This window comes from Vipera ursinii (assembly GCF_947247035.1).
Source record: "Vipera ursinii genome assembly, chromosome: 3".
Classification (NCBI taxonomy): Eukaryota; Metazoa; Chordata; class Lepidosauria; order Squamata; family Viperidae; genus Vipera; species Vipera ursinii.
In genome coordinates, this window is record NC_139516.1 from 187937710 (window position 1) to 187957706 (window position 19997).

General features: G+C 40.8%; 2 protein-coding genes across 3 annotated transcripts in view; one reads left to right on the forward strand and one right to left on the reverse strand.

The window, feature by feature from the left end:
• The window catches only part of ESRP1 (epithelial splicing regulatory protein 1), a 43512-nt gene extending 38707 nt beyond the window's left edge, over window positions 1-4805 (forward strand). For both annotated transcript variants that reach the window (XM_083360796.1, XM_083360797.1), the window contains exons 14-15: window positions 190-294; window positions 2650-4805. In XM_083360796.1, coding sequence (XP_083216922.1) covers window positions 190-280 — 91 coding nt within the window. In that variant the 3' untranslated portion in view covers window positions 281-294; window positions 2650-4805. The remainder of the gene's footprint in view (window positions 1-189; window positions 295-2649) is intronic.
• Window positions 4806-17008: 12203 nt separating this feature from the next.
• Window positions 17009-19028, reverse strand: LOC310638444 (GSK-3-binding protein-like). The gene has a single exon (XM_083359527.1). The coding sequence runs from the start codon at window positions 18917-18919 to the stop codon at window positions 18218-18220; it is 702 nt and encodes a 233-aa protein (XP_083215653.1). The 5' UTR covers window positions 18920-19028; the 3' UTR covers window positions 17009-18217.
• Window positions 19029-19997: the final 969 nt, after the last annotated feature.

Sequence of the window (19997 nt, forward strand, 5' to 3'; positions counted from 1 at the left end):
CTGGAATTGGAAATATGTTTATCAGACAATTCTCTGCATTCAACAGACAATTGCTTCAATTGCAACACACACACACACACACACACACACACACACACACCTGTCAGTGTTTTTTTACTCTTATAATTGTATATTGTACGGACATTTGATTGTTCCTTTTGTAATCATAGTTCAATTTTGACTTTATAGCATGCAGCAGAGAATGGATCTCTACAGTCACATGGGTCGGCCAGCTAACTGCCCAAAGAATGGATTCCTCTTTAAAGGCCCAAGCAGTTAAATTTACTGAAAAAGGTAAGTCTCCGTACTATTTTTTTTCTGCCAATTTTTTTCTGAAACTTCCTAATAACTTTTCTGGATGTAGATTCTCACCTCTCTCCCATCTAATCCCTACCATTCTCCAGATTCCTTGAGATAAAATAAACAAATAAAATAAAATAAATAAATTCCCCAAATTGTCCTTCTTTATTTCCCACCCCACTTACCAATGTCATTTTGGTTTATTGGCCAAGGACTGCCTGCTCCATGCTGTCCTTCTTGGATGTTGAGATATAGCAAATGGGTAATAATTGCATCCACATGCATCTTCAGATTATGAGGTTCCAAAATAATCCTTGGGGACTGCCATCATATAAAGGTTTCAATGAAGGCCTTCCAGCTAAAAAAAAATCCCCTACATTTGCAGAGGTTTGTTCTCTTTCTTAACACAAAGGTTCCATGTTTAATTGTCCTGGCTAAGGGCAGATAGTATTCCTGTCTGCACTTTCAAATAATTGTGTTTAGGATCCTAACTGTTGATTTTATTTGACAGAAGCAGATGTTGTAATATCTTTAACACTGGCTGTAGTTTAGTCTTCAGTGGGCATATGTGTTCTGTACCAGCCTACTACCAGCCCTGCAGAAAAGGCAGGGACAATCCCTTTACAAGAAGGCAAAAGGCTGGAACTAAGCCTGCCAAATTTATGGACACAAAAGCAAACAGAGCAAAACAAAACACGAACCATGAAACAGGAGCTATTCAAACGGTTGCCTTCAGCAAACCAACCCTCCCACACATTCCCCTTTTAAACAGTTCAGGGCGTGGCTTCTCTCTGCCTCCTTCCGAGGTGCCCCATTGCCTTCCTCTGTTTACTCCTGCTTGACTGCCTCCTGCGTCGGGCGTCCTTGAACAGGGTCAACTGTGGGTCATCTTCATCCACGCTGTCAGGCTCACACAGCTGGGTCTGCGTAGTAACCAGATGAGAGGGGCTTGGCTGAGGGCTCTGTGGAGCCTCAATACTATCCTCAGCAAGCTCTCCAACACCCCCCTCCTCCTCCTCTGACCCAACTGCCGAACCCACAGGCTGACCCTGAATCACAACAGTAAGGTCCCACATATGTCAAAATTCAGCATCTGAGTTCCTGTTCTAGTCAACCAGATGTCTTTGGGAAGCCCACAGGTAGGACAATTGGCCCCACAGATATGTTCCTTCTGATCCTGGAAATTACAAATAGACAAGAAAAAGTGGGAGATACGCAAAAAGACTCGGCTCTGATTATATCCACCACTGATGACATTTTCCAGTGAGCCTCACCTGGGCTGCATTTATTTATTTAATTTATATGCCACTTCTTAGGATTCAAGGTGACTCTGGAAACCACAATCTTCATCCAACCATCAGGAGCCTGAGCGGGTAAAACTAACCTTGTTCAGACGACATCCAATTATGACCATTTAAGACTAGTGCAGTGAGCTGAGACCATTGTTAATTGTGGCCAAGGAGAAACTCCTTAATCCACTGTTTGTATCCATGTTTTGGTATATCATTTAGCTCAGTAATAGCTTCCTGTCCAGACCAAAACAGATGGAGGCATACAGATATAGAGATGTAAGGAAGAAGTAGTCCAAAATGGAGCCTTTTCCACCAAAATGTTCAGTTCTTCAGTTCATGGGATCGTATGATCCCCTTTTGTGACCTTCTGACAAGCAAAATCTATGGGGAAGCCAGATTTACTTAACAACTGTGTTACTAACATAACAACTGCAGTGATTCACTTAACAACTGTGGCGAGAAAAGTCATAAAATGGGGGAAAATTCATTTCAGAAATGTCTCACTTAGCAACAAAAATGTTGGGCTCAATTGTGGTCATAAGTCAAGGACTACCTGTACTTGCACAAGGAGAAAGAATCCAGGGTGGTCATGAGCTGACAGGTTATAAATAAGTCAAATTACAGGTGGTCCTCAACTTACAACAACAATTGGGATCAGAATTTCTGTTGCTAAGCAAGGCTATTTTTAAGTGAATCGTGCCCAATTTTATCACTTTTTGCCACAGTTGTTAAGTGAAGCATGCAGTTGTTAAGTGAATCTGGCTTCCCCTATTGACTATGCTTTTTAGGACTGAGCTTGGAAAGTCGCAAATGGAGACCACGTGACTCTGGGACACTGCAACCATCATAAATATATGCTGGTTGCCAAGTACTTGATTATTTTGATTATGTGACTGTGAGGATGCTGCAACAGTCATTCGTTTGAGAACCACTCATAGGTTACTTTTTTCAGTGCTGTTGTAACTATGACCAGTTGCTAAAGAATTGTTGTAAGTCGAGGATTACCTTTATGTAACCTTACAAATGAAGTGATCCAATTCTTTTGCATTTGTTATAGCTCCAGTTCACATCCTATACAACTTCACTGAACAAAATGGAAATCCCGCTGAGCAAGCTCCAAATTCTACATGGCTGCAATCTTCCAAGACAGAATCTCCACCATCTTGGATATCTGCTGCTGTCTGGAGATTGTGTGGATTTTTAAAATAACCGAATGTGCATACATGTCATCCCAGGAATAGCCTTTCTCCGTCTCTCATTCTATCCTTGCCACTGAAAGCCTTGGGGACCACATAAAAGCACTACCTGAAATCACAGCTGCCAAATTCACGAGGGAAGAATATTTGTAGCTATCTTTTCCTATATCTAAAAATTACATTTATCTGTGATCACTAAAAGTATCCTACCAAGGTTAAGGTACTCCTAATATTTGTTGATACAACACATCGTGACTAACCAACTTTTCTAGTTTCATGCACATTTTTAAATAAACAAAAAGGTCTGAAGACCTTCAGATTTATGCCATTGGGGGGGAAGTTGTTTCTGTGTGTATGTTGCATTTGTATGTGTGTGTGTATATATATGTGTGTGTGTGTGGATGTATGTCTACTTGAGTGTGTAAACACATTGATTCATGTATATTTGTTTAACAATATTTTTCAGGTTCTAGACAGGTTTACTGGTCAGTGTAAAATGCAGTGTGGGGAAGGGAGAGAATGGTGTATCATTTTGTAAAATATAGCATATATATAAATATATATAAAGTAATGCTCTAAAAATTTGTATATTGCACATTACTGTATATTTAAGTTCCTCTAGTCAGATAATCCAACAGAGGAGAGGTTATTAATTCTACTCTTTCCAGAAGCCAATATATAACTCATAAATACTACTATCAAATTAAACATGGACAGCTAGGAGGTTTTTTCCCCCTCACCATTGACGTTCCTGTGGAGGAAGGAATTAAAATGTGTGCAGTAAAATGTAGAGATCACTACAGTGTAATGGGCTGAGATATAGAAATTCTCATTTTAATCTTTTACATCAATTTTTCTGCTGGTATCCCTGATGAATTATCAAAAACATACAGTTTTTGTATCAAAAACATACAGGGGCTATGTCACTGTTGTAAAAATAGATTGGAATTGTTCTTGCTGGATTCTGTTCAAACCTGCTGAATGAATGTTATGCTCTTTGAGTCACATTACAGTTTTGCCTTCCACAAATATTAAACTGTTTTAAATCAGCTTACTGAATTCTTTAATTCTGTAAATGAAGTTGGTCTTTCAAGTTAGGTTTTTTTCCCCTCCCCAAAAACCTAAGCGGTGCCTGTTTTAAGAAAAGCTGAGAACTGCATACCTTTTCTCCCTCACAACATGTCATCAATCCTATCCTTCAGCTAACGATTCAAAATTATAACCCGTTTTTAAAAATGCTTTATTCAGCTAAACAACCAAAAGGCCAAAAGGGAATAAAGAAACCCTTCAATTTTCTATAAGACACTTCTCTTATTTTCTTAACTGTAAATCCTTATTATCTAGGTGGCATCATCAAACTGACTTTGGCTGATCTCAGAAAGTAAAACATGGTTAAGGCTAGTTAGTACTTGGACAGGAAGCCACCAGAAGGAACCCCATGGATGCACAATTGGAGTACAATCACAACCCCTCATGCATTGCTGCTGGTGTATCTGTGGTCCTCAGTAGAACCCAGATCTACACCTTTTCCATTTTCACCAGTCCAGCTGATTTACTGTGTTTCACAAGATCTTTTATTGCATCAGCTTTAGGAACATTTAAAATTTTCTGATCATGGTTAAGCTAGAGAGGAAACTTTTTTCATAAAAAATAGGTCACAACATCAATTTTCCATATGAGCAAATAGGATGACATGGATTCTTCCTCACTGCTGGGATAATGGACATTAATCCTAGCCCATTCCAGAAGAGGGAGCTCAAAATCTAATTTCTAACCTGTCCCTCATCCGATCTCAGTCTTTCTTTGATAACCTCTAGACCAGATTCTCAATAACAGCCAATTGTTTCTGCCTGTGCTTCTTTCCCCGCAGCTGAATTCAGATCTTCAGTTCCTCTTGCTTAGAATCATAAGAACGCATGCTCTATGTATGGAAATTGTACTACATACATCTATACATGCACTACATACATAAATACATTTAGCATCTCTGAAAAAAGACACACACAAAACGCCTCAACATTAGGAGAACCATGTAAACTTATGTTGTTTAATAAAATATGTTATTTGGAAAAAGATTACCAGAGGCATTCTTATTTGTGGAGGAGGTGCCTTGATGTGAGTTAACACAAGGAGGGAAGGACTGGGTGAAATTCTCTGAACATCAGTACTGTTTTGTTTTTTTTCTTAGTTACCGGTAGTTGCCCTGTTGCAGGAAACACTCAATAGTGATCGTATAAACAGATTTGTATTCGGAAGATTCAGGCAACCCAGAAGATGGCGTTCTTAGCATTCAGCCTAGATCTAATCCCCCTGCTGCTTTGTTCCAATTTCTTTGGCTCTGTTTGTAGGCTAGCTTTATCAACCAATCCTCAACACTTACCCAGTCTAAAGGCGGTTTTATTAAGCTGTATTTCCATACTGGCCACAAAAGAAGGGACATTGTCATTTCCTCAGCCTAATGTTTGGATATATGTGCTGATGGGAATTAATTTACTGTATTTAAAGAGCGTGAAAGCAGCAGACTGAAGAGTCCTCTCTTGGACTTTCTGGACTTGACTAAAATAAATAGCCTTGTCTGGAAATACTGGTAATCACCAAGTGGAAAATTACTCTGTAACAAAAGACAATCTCTCTCTAACCCTAACAAATGAATATGAACACTGTGCAAGAAATTGGGGTGGTTCATATATATCACTTTTAAAATTTTCCCTGCTGTCCCCTTCCTTATTTTTCCCCTTTTTGTTGTAATTTTGTATTTTAACTTTTTACTTTTGAAAGCTAATAATACATTTAAAATTAGTAAATTAATATCCTAAGCAGGTGAGTAATGGAAAAGCTAATTTCCTTCTTCCACAGAATTCAGACTGTGTAATGGAATGATCACGTTTCCAATTCTCTCTCTTGAGAACATGAAATGTCATTAACAGAGATGGGTGATGCCTTTAAGAAGCCCAGAGAAAATGCTTGTGGACTTTTTAGCATTCCAGAATTGTTCTTTAGGAAAAATGTTACCAGGACAGAGACAAACCCAGTTTAAAGATAAGGGCAGATATTTGAGCTTTGCATTTTAGAGTCAGTGTAATTGGACTGTAATTGCATAGTCAGTCTAGGGTATTACTGGTGACAAATTATTTACAATCTTTGGGGAGAACAGTGATTAGGTTGTCCCATCCAACAGAAATAAAAAAACATGGCCCTCACAGAGTGACTGTTTAGAAAGCATTACATGCATGGCAGTTTTTAAAAAACAGTAATACAATCAACCAATATATACTATATATACCAATAACTGCCTAATAATCTTCTCCAGAACCACTAGGTGGCAGCAATAGCAAGGAGCTTCAGAGTGGACCAACTGTTGAGATGCTTTTGAGATGCAACACCAGCAGGTGTACCGTTCACACAACAACTTTTTCAGAAATGATGTGAATTCCAAAACCAATCCCAGGCATCCTGCCTTTGAAGTAAAACTGGGCCTTTATAGGTAGGCCTCAATTTATGACTTAATCACTTAATAACAGTTTTAAGTCACAACAGACCCCTCTCCCCAAAGGGATTTATGACCTAGTTTTGAAGTTCTGACATCAACACCCCCCTTGGTCACATGACCACATTTTGGGCACTTGGCAATTGGCCTACATTTACAGCTATTTGCAGCACCCTGTGGTCCCATGATCACAGTTTATAACAATTTTGCCAGAAACTGATATTTACTTCCAGTTTTTGGCAAAATTCAGGCCAGAGGTTCAGTTAACGACCATGAAAAAGTTCATAAAACCAGGTCGGTCACCTAGCAACCCACTTTATGACCATTATGACTTATAACTATAATTATAAGTCTCAATTACAATCATAACTCGAGGACTACCTGTACTTTATTTTAAAAACTGTGTTTTTAATCGGACTTTTCAGTACAAGTATGAATTACTTCAGCAATTTTTTTCTATTCATACCTCCATACTAACTTTTTTGGTCTCCAAAGATGGAATGTGGCTAGTGACACCTATAGCCTTGGATCTTGGAGACATCAATGGATAACGTCAAAGAGTACACAATAGATTTTTCCCCATTGGGAGCTATTTAAAAGGGTTTTAACTTTTCTACTGTTTTCAGCCTCTTAGAAACTTACTATATATTTTATTTTCTTCTTGGTTTTCTATTAAAAAGTGGTGGACACTCAATTTGACAGTTTTAGGCTATTGTCTATTAAATTTTTGTTGATTCGGAGAGACTAAAATGTGCCTGTTGGGGACTGCAATTTGCCCACCCTTGTTTTAATTTATATTTGGAAGAATTTAGTTGAATTATATAGAAATCCATCAATGGAATAGAGAGCAATCTGGCTTTGTGGGAAGGACTAATTGAAATCATTCAGCTCTACAGCAGACTTTTTGCAATGTAGTGTCTTTTTAGAACAAAAAACAGCAATTCTTGCAATGTGTGTGCTACAAATATACTTTCAAATCCCTCCCATCCCCTGCATTAAAATGCCATGCCGGTTCTACACATCAAATTGAAAGCAGCTTAAGAGCTGGGGCCTTTTGATAAATATTAATGATTTGAAGCAGAGCATACAGGAAAATGATGTACTCTTAAGATGCTCTGGAGTTGAAAATTGTCAGTACTATTATGGTTTTCTCCTGCAAATAATAAATGATTCAACAACTGTATGGTTACCATGGGGATGGCTTCTCATTGAGCCTAAAATTACCAAGATGCTGACAAGCCACTATTTTTAGTACCACCAGATGTGCCTCTTTTAAAAACAGTAGAGTGATATGAGTGTGTCAATGTGTATGGCTGTATGCAGGGCTTTTTTTGTCATAGAACGCTCAGAACGGAGTTCCGGCACCTTTTTTGGATGGAACCTTGTAGGATAGGCAAGGCGGGTTGTATGACATGTGTGAGTTCCGGCACCTTTTTCTTATACAAAAAAAGCACTGGCTGTATGCATGTGTGAGAACACATGAACTAATTTTCAGAATTGCATTATTATTATTAACAGTAATAACAACAACAACAATAATTATAATAGAGCAATGCCCATGTATTTGGTATTTTAGAGATAAACATGTATGCACTTTTTCTTAAATCTTCATTTTGAAGGCATTTATAATGTAAAAATATAATTCAGAGAATGAAGGAGATATGGAAGAGTAAGAAAACTGAATAACTCTCTGATTACTAAAAGCAACAACAAAAAAATGACCTATGCAAGCAGGTATTTATGGCTCTCTCAGGTGTTGCTGTTTTAGTAATATTTGTACAACATGATGCAAAACTATTGAGGAGGGGTAGAGAGATTCAGCCAATAAAATATAATTTTATTGTAATATTGTAATTAACATTTATTTGGTAGAGTCTCCATTTTTAAAAAAACCCACATCAGGGTGGGGAAAATATCACAAGAATGTAGTTGACCAAGGTAGAAGAAAACATACAATTAGGGGTAGATAATTTGCTGCAATAAGAGCATTCTGTTGTCAATATATTACAACATCTGCAACTCTTGCATTCATCAGAGAAAGCTAATGAGGAGAGTTAAGTCTGACCTACAAGTAATTTCATAGACTCCAGCCTTCTTGTTTTCATGCAAAAAAGCAATTACAGTTAGAAAAAGTACACAAGAACAGTGATATCCTCGTTGCACTAAACATTCCAACCTTTTCACACCTACTGATGATATATATCTCTGGACCAAGTGAAGAAACCTGTTTGTATGGGAAGCATGCTTTTAAACACCACCAGAAAATTATCTTCCCTGTGGTGAAACAGAAGTGGATATACCAAATACACATACACATAACAGTAACTGTACGTAATGCTTAGCTGTGGATATATGTGTACATAACAGATAGATGAAGCACCGTGTGACTTTCACCAGTTAAAAATGAAGGAAAAATATTGTCATTAGAACACTGCGGAACCTAAGATGGCCTTTTCTGACCCAGTGTCATCCACATATGTTGGACAAAGCTTCCCATAATTTGTAACTGACATAATTTCTAACTGGCCAATGCAAAAATTATGGGAATCATACCCCAACATTTCATTTACAACATAATCCAACAGCATCATTTATAGAAGGCAGACCTCAGGACTGGAGTTGGTACTAATGACAACTTTGTGTGCCATCTTAAGGTCACCAGTTTGGGTCAATAAATGTCCATACCTATTTATTTGACCCATAAATAAGAAACAAGTCCAATGGCTCTAAATACTCAACAATAGCATCAATGCACCAGGTGCAGAAGGGCATCACACTAGAGCAATATGAACTTGTTGGGGACCACTAGAAGAAAAATAATTGGTTCTTAGACTAAGCCATCATGGGATTGGTTTTGTCTTTGCAATACCATATGAACAAAACCCGCTGGCTTTATGCAGCAAATCATGATCAAGAAAAACATAGATTTGTTCCATGTTTGAACCCAATTACTCTAAACCATCATTGTTTGGGCATGACTTACTGAATTAGCTGTAACTGCTTAGGTCACCCAATATGATGAATCATAAGCCAAACACACTACATTATGGCTTAGTTTCCTGTGTGAACACAAGCAGGTTCAATGCTCAGGTTCCATATGAAAGATTTGTGTAATATAAGTAATCCTTGATTAATGACCTCTTGTTCAGCAATTGTTGGAAATTATGATTGCACAGAATGAGTGGTGGTTATGACCAGTCTTCAAAGTTCTGCTTCTGGGATCAAGATACTCTTGTGGCCATGTGAGTCCTGGTGATACTGGGTAGAGCAGAAACACAAACCTACGTACAAAAACATGTTACTTCATTCCAAAGAAGAAAATACATAGCCTTCTATGGCCCCTGGTAAAGGAACTGGAAATAATTCTTGACACATTTTTTGCAATGCTTTCTCTTGAATGAATGAACCTTTATTGTCAAAGTACAACCATGTATACATTGAGATTGGCTGTGTTTAGAGGTCTGCTATTATCTATTTCCATACAATGAAGACAAATGGGGTTGTTTTTCATGATTAAACAAACACTAATGCACATTTTGGTGGCAAAAGAGAGCCTTGGTGGAGCAGTGGGCTAATGCCTCCTTAAAGTAATACCAGCTGCCTGCAATTAGTGCAGGTTCGAGTCCCACCAGGCTCAAGGTTGACTCAGCCTTCCATCCTTCTGAGGTAGGTAAAATGAGGACCCAGATTGTTGGGGGCAATAAGCTGACTTTGTAATAATGCCACTTGGGGGGCACTGAAAGCCCTAATAAGCAGGCATGTACATAGAATGAAGGCTATTGCTAAGCATATTGATTTGTGCTTCTTAGATTGTAAGCCGCCCTGAGTCTTCGGAGAAGGGCGGGATATAAATGGGATTAAAAAAAGAGAGAGAGAAAAGTAATTTAGAATATTTTGAAAGCAAATGGACTTCAGACACCACAAATAATGCTTTTCTTTTCAGGCTATGTAACAAAGCATAACATTTTAATGTCTTTTAGTGACTATACTTACACAACATTATGTTAGCCACAGTTTATTGAATTATTGATTTTTTTTCTGGATTTGAATAACACATTCAACCATAAATAAACATGCACTAACCAGAAAAATGTGTTAATTTTATAAACTATAGCTAACTGTTTTGCAAATATAGTCAATAAAAGGCATTCAAATGTTATATAGATGCTCAAAATAATGCTTATGCTTTAAAGAAAATTTAGTCTTAAAAGTGCTACCAGACCATCTATTTTTATTATTATTATTATTATTATTATTATTATTATTATTATTATTATTATTATTATTAAGAAGAAGAAGAAGAAGAAGAAGAAGAAGAAGAAGAAGAAGAAGAAGAAGAAGAAGAAGAAGAAGAAGAAGAAGAAGAAGAAGAAGAAGTTGGAAGGGACCTTGGAGGTCATCTAGTCCAACCCCCTGCTCAGGCAGGAAACCTTATACCATTTCAAGAAAATGGCTGTCCAGTCTCTTTATTTACTGCATATGTTACTGTAGCTATTAGTAGTACTTTTATCTATTTTATACCCTCCTTTTCTTCAGGAGCTCTCTCTGATTTTATTTTCACTACAACTCTTGGAAGTAGTTGAGGCTGAGTGAGTATCAGAGGACTGAGTACTTTTGTCAAAATTATGAAAGCAGCATTATTGCCACTGTGCTGCCCCTTCGTGTGAGTGTGAATGTGTGTGTGTGCTGTTGATACAATGCACGAAGAAAAAGGAGTAGAGCTTGCATGGCATTAGCATGAAAGCAGCTTTTATCTTTGATGCACAGTCTCACAGATGCCTCTGGTGAAAGAGTGAGTCCCTGAATATGGGTTTCCCAGATCCTAACGCTGTTGCAATCTGAAATAATGACTCCCATTTAATAATGCTGACAGCACCACCTGCCTTTAGTGTTGGTGCATGTTTGATAGATACAAATGTCCTCAAGGAATTCTCTGGTTACTAACCTGTTGTTGTATGATGCAACATTTCAATTTCAGCAAATGCAAGCAAATATATATAGCTACCAGAAATGGAGCTGATTGGTGTAAGCCATCTAGCTCTGTTCTCATGCTGCATGGAGTAACTTATACAGTATTCACCATTGTGGTGTGTGCTCTCCTTCTTCAATTTGAGATATGTGGATTTTCCAGTTATGTGGCTGTGCAGATTTCTCAGCCAGCATGGCTGTTGCTAAGAATTCTGGTACTTGAAGTTCACATATCTGGACGATACCAAGGTTGGAGCATTAAAGAATCACATTTGTTTGGAACTACACAATCTGTTCAAATATAATTTAGGATTTAAAAACCACCAAGGCTGGATTCACACAACAGACTAAACTAGAACCAAACAAATTTAATATTAAAATAGGTTAAACAGAGCACAGAAGGAGGCCGTAGCCAGATGAGGATTAACTCAGGGTGGACAGACATCAAACTTTCTGATAAAAGACAATCCTATTTGAATTAACATATCAACACTTTTCTGAACACTTTGTATTCAAAACACCTGAAGTAGGAGATAAGCCAGAATTTATATTAGGTGTTTTTATGTCACTACAGCAGGGGTGTCAAACTCAATTTCATTGAGGGCCGCATCAGCATTGCGGTTGCCCTCGGGGCCAGGTGGGTATGGCCTGGGTAGGCGTGGCCTACTGGGTGGGTGTGGCTAGAGTGCATATGGCCTGGGTGGGCGTGGCCAGCTCTACATCGTTTGCATCAAGGGTGCCTATGGGGGCCTGGGCAGGAGTGGGACAGATCTGAGGGTCTCTGGCAGAAGGAGGGTCTCTGAGCCAGGGCCAAGGCAGTGGGGGCCGTTCCCTCACTGTTTCCAGGATGGCTTCGCGGGCCACATGAAACCACTTCGCGGGCCACATCCGGCCCCCGGGCCTTGTGTTTGACATGTCTGTACTACAGTGTAAACACTATGTGATAAACCAATGTTTTTCAAACATGGCAACTGTTAGATACTGTATGTGGACTTCAACTCCCACAAATCCCCAGCCAGCATGAGGAATTCTGGGGCTTGAAATATATACATCTTAAAGTTGCCAAGTTTAAAAAAAACCACTGAGCTAAACTGAAATAAATAGACTACAGCAACTACCCTTGTAGTGATCAGTCTGCTTTTAGGATATTTCCCCAGTGCCAACCAATAGTATTGCCAAAAAAACTATGCAGGGTGATATTGGCTCTCAGTGGCAGATTTTTGTCATCTGGTTTCTCTGCCAGATAATGGTTGACACAGTCTATAGACTTTACACACCCTGAGACTTCCCTCACATAGTTTAGGAATAAAGGCGAGGGGTGTGTGTGCTGTGTTAACACTGCTGCAGTTGAGAATAACTTAAAGCTGTCTCACTCATGGGCTGGGGATGAAATAAAAGTGGGGACAAGTCAGGAAAAAAAAGAGCAGCTGCCAAGGCAAATGTGTGCTGTGGTTAAGTACAAAGGGGATATATAGCCTTCTTCTAGTACTCTAGACAATAAATTACATTCACTTGTACCCAAAGATTTTCTTGAGCTGAACTAACCAGTTTTGAATGGTTAAAGCCCCGGGTCTCTGGTAATTTACATAGAAATTTATAAAAGCCAACAGTTGCAGGGAAGGAAGTGGTAGTAGGTGATTGGCTCCAATCCAGAGACCTTATTTTGTCTTTTGGCTCCACCCATCACCATTATTTCAGCCAGTGAAGGGTTTATGGCAAGACCTCATGAATTAAGTTTAGGACTCTAAAGTCTAAAATCTCCATTGTGTAATATGTGCTTGACAGTTAGATAAACTTAGTTTTGGAAGCACTATCTGGTTTATTTTACCTTTGCCTTCCTTGGCTTGAGAACAGTAATATGCATTTACATTCAGTGTTTAATATGGGACCAGCTATAGGGGAATTCTGGGAATTGAAGTCCACACATCTTAAAGTTGTCAAGTTTGAAAATATAGGGAGTTTGGAAAAGATTGGGGAAAATTGGATTTGTTCAGTCCATGTTTGTAATCTTTTCTCTCATACACCCATACGTAGAGTCTAACACAATTCTTCAAGGACAGGCAGTTGTCCCACATTGGCATTTAGCTTCCAAGCCCCTTGTTATAGCCCTCAAAACCCATTTTAGCTAGGATTGTAAAAAAAAACTAGTGCTAAGAGAATTGACATCTATTTAAACAAGACTTCTTGCGGTTTTGGTGCAATGTGCATAAAAACAAATAGTTGGAGCTTCAGTTGCACTGTTGTGGCCTAAAACAGGGATATAAAAAATGCAAAGATATAAAACAGTGGTATCACAATTAGACAACAAAGGGAGCTATTCTAATCACTTCAAATTTCCACAGGCACGATGCTGACCTACCAACTTCATACGTGTTTATGCATTTTTACACATACAATCTCACCACATTTCTCTTTTTCTCTATTGAGTATTATGTTGCAGATCACCTGCTGCTGTTACTATTAGCACATGGACATTAGCAGTCTTGTTTCATGCATGAACAGATCAGCTGTCTTGTATGAAGGTAAAAGATTCTGTCAAGTCAAGCTTGCCTTCCTCTGAGTTCAGGAAAATTTCAAGTTTCCTGGCAAAAATATGAAAGTGATTTGCAGTTGCCCTCTGTTTTTTCAAGTCAATAATCCAGGGACTCTCCTGGTGGTCTCCCATTCAAGTAATATCCACACCAAACCTTCCTTAGCTTCTAAGTCCAGACAGCATTGGCCAGATTCTTTTGTCACACATCTTATGAATCAGATTTGTATAGAATTTATTAATACTTTTAAACACATTTATGTTTAATTGCTGGGTGCTATAACTGCCTCCCTGGATAAAAAGGTGCATATAAATCAAAATAAAAGCAAATAAGCATGCGCCAGAGTATGCTTTGATTGGTTGTGACACTATAATGTAACAACTAAGCCTTACTTCCCTTCCTCCCCACCACACATAAATTGTTGTAAATTAACATTTCTCAATTAAACTTTGCTCCAGAGCAAAGCAGATTTGCCCAGACTTTAAAAAAGGCTTATTTGGCAAGCTATTAGACATTTGTTTAAACTTGTTTACTTGTAGACTTGTAGTCTCTTCAGCAACATTTCCATACAACTCTGGCAACTATGTTTCCCTCCATAGTTTCTAAATTCAGATGGGAAGGTGAGAACTGAGTAACAAACAGGCCCAGAATACGTTAACTGAAATAATACTGTATGGCATGATAAGAGGGTTTGAATAAGGGAAGCTTTTGGTTACCCAAATACAACTTATGAGAAATTATAAGTGATAGAAACATTTTGAACACTGATGGGAAATTAAAATTAATTGAACAAATGGATATTAAGTGCAAATGCAATTAAGATATATTTTGGTTAGAAAAGATATTTTAAATCGACATTATTGACATTATTAGGAAAATGTAACAAAGATATTGATATTCAATTGTATATGTATTAACAACAATAAGAATTGTATTTGCCTAATGTGGGAAAATGTGTACTACTGGGAGAGTAAGCATTGGATGGTGTAAAATTGGGCCTAGATTGAAGAAGTTAATATGTATCACTGAATTACTAATGGGTCCAGGACAACACGTTGTTTATTACGTACTTATGATTTTAAAACTAGAAAATTAATATTTATATAAAAAAATACTGTATGGCACATTTACTTTTATAACTGAACAGACTGTGGGTTTTGTCAATGTAGTTGATATTGACAAGGTATTCTTTGAATTCTTATACAAAACTGCAACTGTTGAGTCTGGCTAATTCCTTGGCAGCTCTTCTTCCTGGACTAGAACTTTAAAACTGTAAGGCAGAGGAAACAATATCGGTCTTTCCCAACCTGGCAAGTTTCAAATGTACAAGGACCAACATTCCTGCAAATATATAAAAACTGTAAATAAAGAAATTGGCAGTGGATTAGTAACAATGAAGTCCAAGCAGTGTTTCTCAACCTTGGCAACTTTCAGATGTGTGGATTTCAACTCTTAGAATTCCCCAATCAGTCTTCTCCCTGGCTGGGCAATTCTGGGAGTTGAAGACCACACACATTAAAATTGCCAAGGTTTAGAAACACTGTTCCAACGCATTTAGAAGCCATGGGGCCTTTAATAAATACATGGGCAACATTAAAATGCATGGAATTCAACCCTCTGAATTCCACAGCCAGCTAGGAGTTAAAGTCTACACATCTCAAAGTTGTCAAAGTTCAGAACATGCCATAGGCAGAAAAATATTAAAATAAACCTGACCATAACTTAGTGGCCATTGTGTAGAAAACCCCGATTTGCAAGATTGCCTGAATACTACTGTATACCCATAATCCAGTTTAACAGACTATTTAAAAGACTATTGTATACCCCTAATCCAGTTGCATAACAAAGAAAGTCTAAACTCAATCCTTTGTGTAATGTGATTTTATCAGAATAAAAGTATTGACCATGAATTTCTGTTGCTTATTACTCACATCTACACTGCAAGATTTTCATTCAATAGTATATTATATACATATATACATATATACACAAACACACACACACACACAACATAGAATTTATATTTTGCGGCTCTTATAATTTATTGATTCAAACAAAAGATTTATTTTTCTTTGGACTATTCACTATTTAAACATCTATTTTTTTCCTACTATTCTGGATGCAGAACTCTGGCAAACCAGGCAAATGATACCCTTTGCTTTGATTGCCTTGACAGAGCACTCTTATCACTTTCTTTATGACAAAATCATCTACCACAAAGGAAGATACTTTGCGTGCAGTTGGGACACAGATAAACAGTAGAACAACAAATAGGCATATTTTAAATTGAATTATAGCAAGTAATCCAAAGCAAATGTCAAATGAGTGTTCTGAAAATACTTTAATTGGCATTTATTTTAATTGGTATCTAGAGAAAAGCTATGCTCTTAAATACTTCAAATGGAGAGCTGTGTAGTGATGTCAGTGAATCTGGACTGCATCCAAGATCATTGTAGCTCAATTGTAATCAAGTTAAGACCTGCTGCAAAAGGGTCTGGAGTCATTCTTCCTCTTACCACAAAGTGCAGAGGGAGGGGGGAGCAGGGTGAAATTAGAGGTTTCAAGTATTATTGCATTCAGAAGCAGTATCAAGAGCAATATGAACAAAAGTGCCCAGAACTGTGTTTGGCAGGAAACAAAGGAACTGATTGGCGTAGTGCAGAAATCCTAACCAGATCTTTCCATTGCACCCGCACCCTCTACCAGTTGTGCTAGGAAAAAAAAAACAACTCAACCAACCAACCAGCTTTCTCAGCAATAGGCAAAATAATTGGTTATGCACATTAAAGAGGCATCATAAACCATTCCAGGACAAAAGACACAGAAGACTCCATTTTTAATATATAAAGTCTACCATGTTTATTCAATAGAGACACATTAAAGACAACCCCTGAAAACCAGGAACACAACTTCAACACTCCGTTACGAAGTGTACATATGTGTGTGTATATATATATATAAATATGCGTAAAAGCACTTACACACACATACCTAGTCCACAACTGCTTCTGCTAAACTGGTGTGTGTGCACGCATATAGATATATACACACATTTTATTGTTTTTATTTTTAAAAGCTTGTGATTAGCTACCTTCTGTGAAAAGAGTTCTTCATCCACAATCTGATAATGTTCAGTTGAAGCCAGCTGCTTTCCAGCTTTTAGCTTTGTATTTATTTATTTATTTAAAAAATGGCTTCATATAGATTGTATTTCTAGTTTTTTAAAAAAAACACAACAACAACAACAACTATGAATGCCCCAAAGGAGAAGAAATTGCAGAGGGGAGGGTGCAGACAGCGGTCTTCAGAAATGGAATTTTCCTCTTCAGCTAATCAGAAACAGGGGCAAGAATTTATTTCCTTCTTTGGGGACATATTGACTTGCCGTGACAAACAGGAATCAACAAGCAAATCCCGGGGCTCTCTTCTGGCTGGAGAAAATATCCCCCTCCTTGCCTCCGCCCCGGACAAATTACCCAGGTACCTTTCCTAGAAAGCTTACTGAAATATGACCCCCTTTCTGAAAAATCCAGCTCGTGAGGAGAGGAGGAGCTTTTGGAAAGAAGCGGGGGTGGGGTGAGGGAAGGAGGGAAGCTTGGACCAACGTGTTCGTCCTCAGGAGACTCCCAGCCGTTACAAAACACACAGGGTTTGCCCACAGCCCAGTCAAAACAAGCAGGGATGGGGTTACAGTACCATGGCCACCAGCCTGGGGAACACAGCAAGACACCAAAACACGGGGCGGGGGCAGAAAATGGGGTGACCTTCGCGAGAAAGATGGAGAAAGGAAGGGCATGGTGATCCAAAGCGGATTATATTTGTGTCCAGCAGCGTCTATGGCGCCCACCCCTCCTCCCCTTCCGATCGTATGCAGACAGGTCTTTACTCTTCACTAGCCCATAGGATTTCACACTAGACAATGCCAGGCGGGATGGTCCCTTCTTTGCGCTTCCACACCGAGGGCAGAGCGCGAGAGAGGTAGGGTTTCGGCGCAAATTCCAGCACCGAAGGCGGATCCGGATCATCGGGCAGGGGGACAGACAGAGACAGGGACCGGGACTGATGAACGGCCGGGCGGGAGGCTAAAGAGCAACCGTCCGGGGCCGCAATAGCACCTCTGTTTTTTGTTTGTTTTTGGTTTCCCCGAAAGGGAAACAGGAGCAGCCCGTCAAGTGGCTCAAGAGTAACGAAAAGCGACCAAGAACCATCGCTGAAAGTCTCGGCAAAGCCCCCGCGAGGGTCTGCTTCAAGTATCCGGCGCGACTTGAATGATCCGCCTCTGGGCTTTGCCGTCGCGCCCGCTCGCCGGCTCTTCGGCCACCCTCTCCGCGCCTAACGGGATCAGGCAAGCCAAACAGACGCGGTCTCTTCCCCACGGCGCCCTCCCGTAGCTTCTTCCCTTGGCGGGCGGCGATCCGAGGGCCAGGCGGCGTCCCAGCGGGGCTAGGGCAGGGCTTGCAAAGAGGCGACGGCGAACGCTGCGCCCGTGTCTTCGTTGCTGCTACTGCAGCGGCAGCAGCTCCCGGCGGACGAAACGGAGCCAGGGGAGCCCGGGGTAGAAGAAGTCTCGGCCGCCGTCGAGGCCGCCAATTGCAACCTCCGCACCGCCTCCTTGATGAGGTTCCCGGAGAGGATGAGCTGCTGCAGGAGGCGGTGAGGGTCGCCGTCCTCGTCGTCGCCCGCAGGCAGCAGCGAGCGGTAGCGGTGGTGGCGACGGGGCTGTTTCCTCCCAGCCCGAACGGAGCTCCGCAACCAGCCCCGGCCGCACAGCTGCTTGGAGATCCGCGGGCTACCCTTCTGGTCCGCGGTGGGGGGCGGAGGCGGGGGCGGCGGCGGCCAAAGGAGCAAAGAGGGCGACTGGCGCGGGTGGGACGGCGGGTGGCGATGGTGTAGCGAGGCTAAGAAGCCGAGACCTCTCGGGGACGAGTAGGGAGCCACTCGATCCCGGCCGTGGTGCCTCGGAAGGAGGCGGGGTGCGGCCGGCGTCCGGTGCTGAGAGCTCAACTGCAGCACCTCGCCCAGCTTGGCCACCAAGGCGTCCACTTCTTTGGAGCCGCTGCCGGTCGTCCCGGCACCGCTCTGTAAAGACACGGCGGCGCGCTCCAGGAGTAGAAAGCGTTCTCCACCCGGCCGCCGGCAAGGCATCGCCGCTGCTCTCCTGCCTGCCTTCCCCTTCGCTTGGCAGGCGTCGCTGTTTCTGGGACCCCAGCAGCGACGGCGCTCGTAACTGCCAAGCGAGCCCTCTCCCGCACGCTCCCTGCCTTCTCCAACGCTGTTGTTGGTGCTGCGGTTGGTTTGTAAACAATGGATGACGCGCGCCGGGCGCATCCAACCGCTCCGACCGAAAGAGGGAGGGGTCGAATATCTAAAGGGATTTTTTACGTGGCCCGAGAACTGTGGCTGTTCCTCCCGGCGCAGAGTTCTCCGTTGTACGTCGAGTATCCTACGGGGATATAAGAGTGCGAAAACCGTGAAAAGGCAGATTAGTTAAAACGGCTTCTTCTTCCACACCTTTTCGTCCTCCCCTGTATATAAGAGTCTGCCGTTCCGGTGGACTCGCCTGCTATTTTAACGTCGGCGGCCGGGGAGTGGGGGCCGGGCCTCTGTGACCGAAGCAGGGGGCGGAGCAAGAGTGGCGTCATGATCCTGGATTGGAGCCAGCGAAGGTCAGCATGGCAACACAAGTACATACACACAGCGCCTACATGCGTTGTAAAGATAAGATCTAAGGCGGGAGGGACGGAGGGACGGCTCGTTTGCAGCATATTTGCCCTGGAATAAACGTACACTAATTTATTCCACTGGGGTTTTACTCCCAAGTAAAAATGCAGAAGACTTGAATTACTACTAGAGCTAGGGGCGGGTGGGGGGGCGGAGAGAGAACTTAGTGAAAAGACTTTCCAGTAGGCTTATTGGACAGCAGTGCTTTTAAACTAAAGCATCCTTGCCAGCAGCTACACACTTTTTTTCATTTCCCACAATGCCACGGGACAAAGCTGTATGGTAGGCATTATGGGAAATTAAGACTGCACATGCTGCGAATGGGTGATTGATCTCAAAACTTAGACAAAACCAGCCCCCAGAAACCAACCCCCCCTCTCTCAGCCCCAAGCAGAAACCAGGTCTGTAGAAATACAGATATGATAATCCTTTCCGAAAGGATGGAGCCAGGAAACTAGACGCTGAAGAGATTAGGGAGACAAAGACCCCTAAAATCTACATA

Excerpts from the sequence above, each read along its gene's own strand:
- LOC310638444 (XM_083359527.1), bottom strand. The coding sequence starts at position 18,919 with ATGCCTTGCCGGCGGCCGGGTGGAGAACGCTTTCTACTCCTGGAGCGC.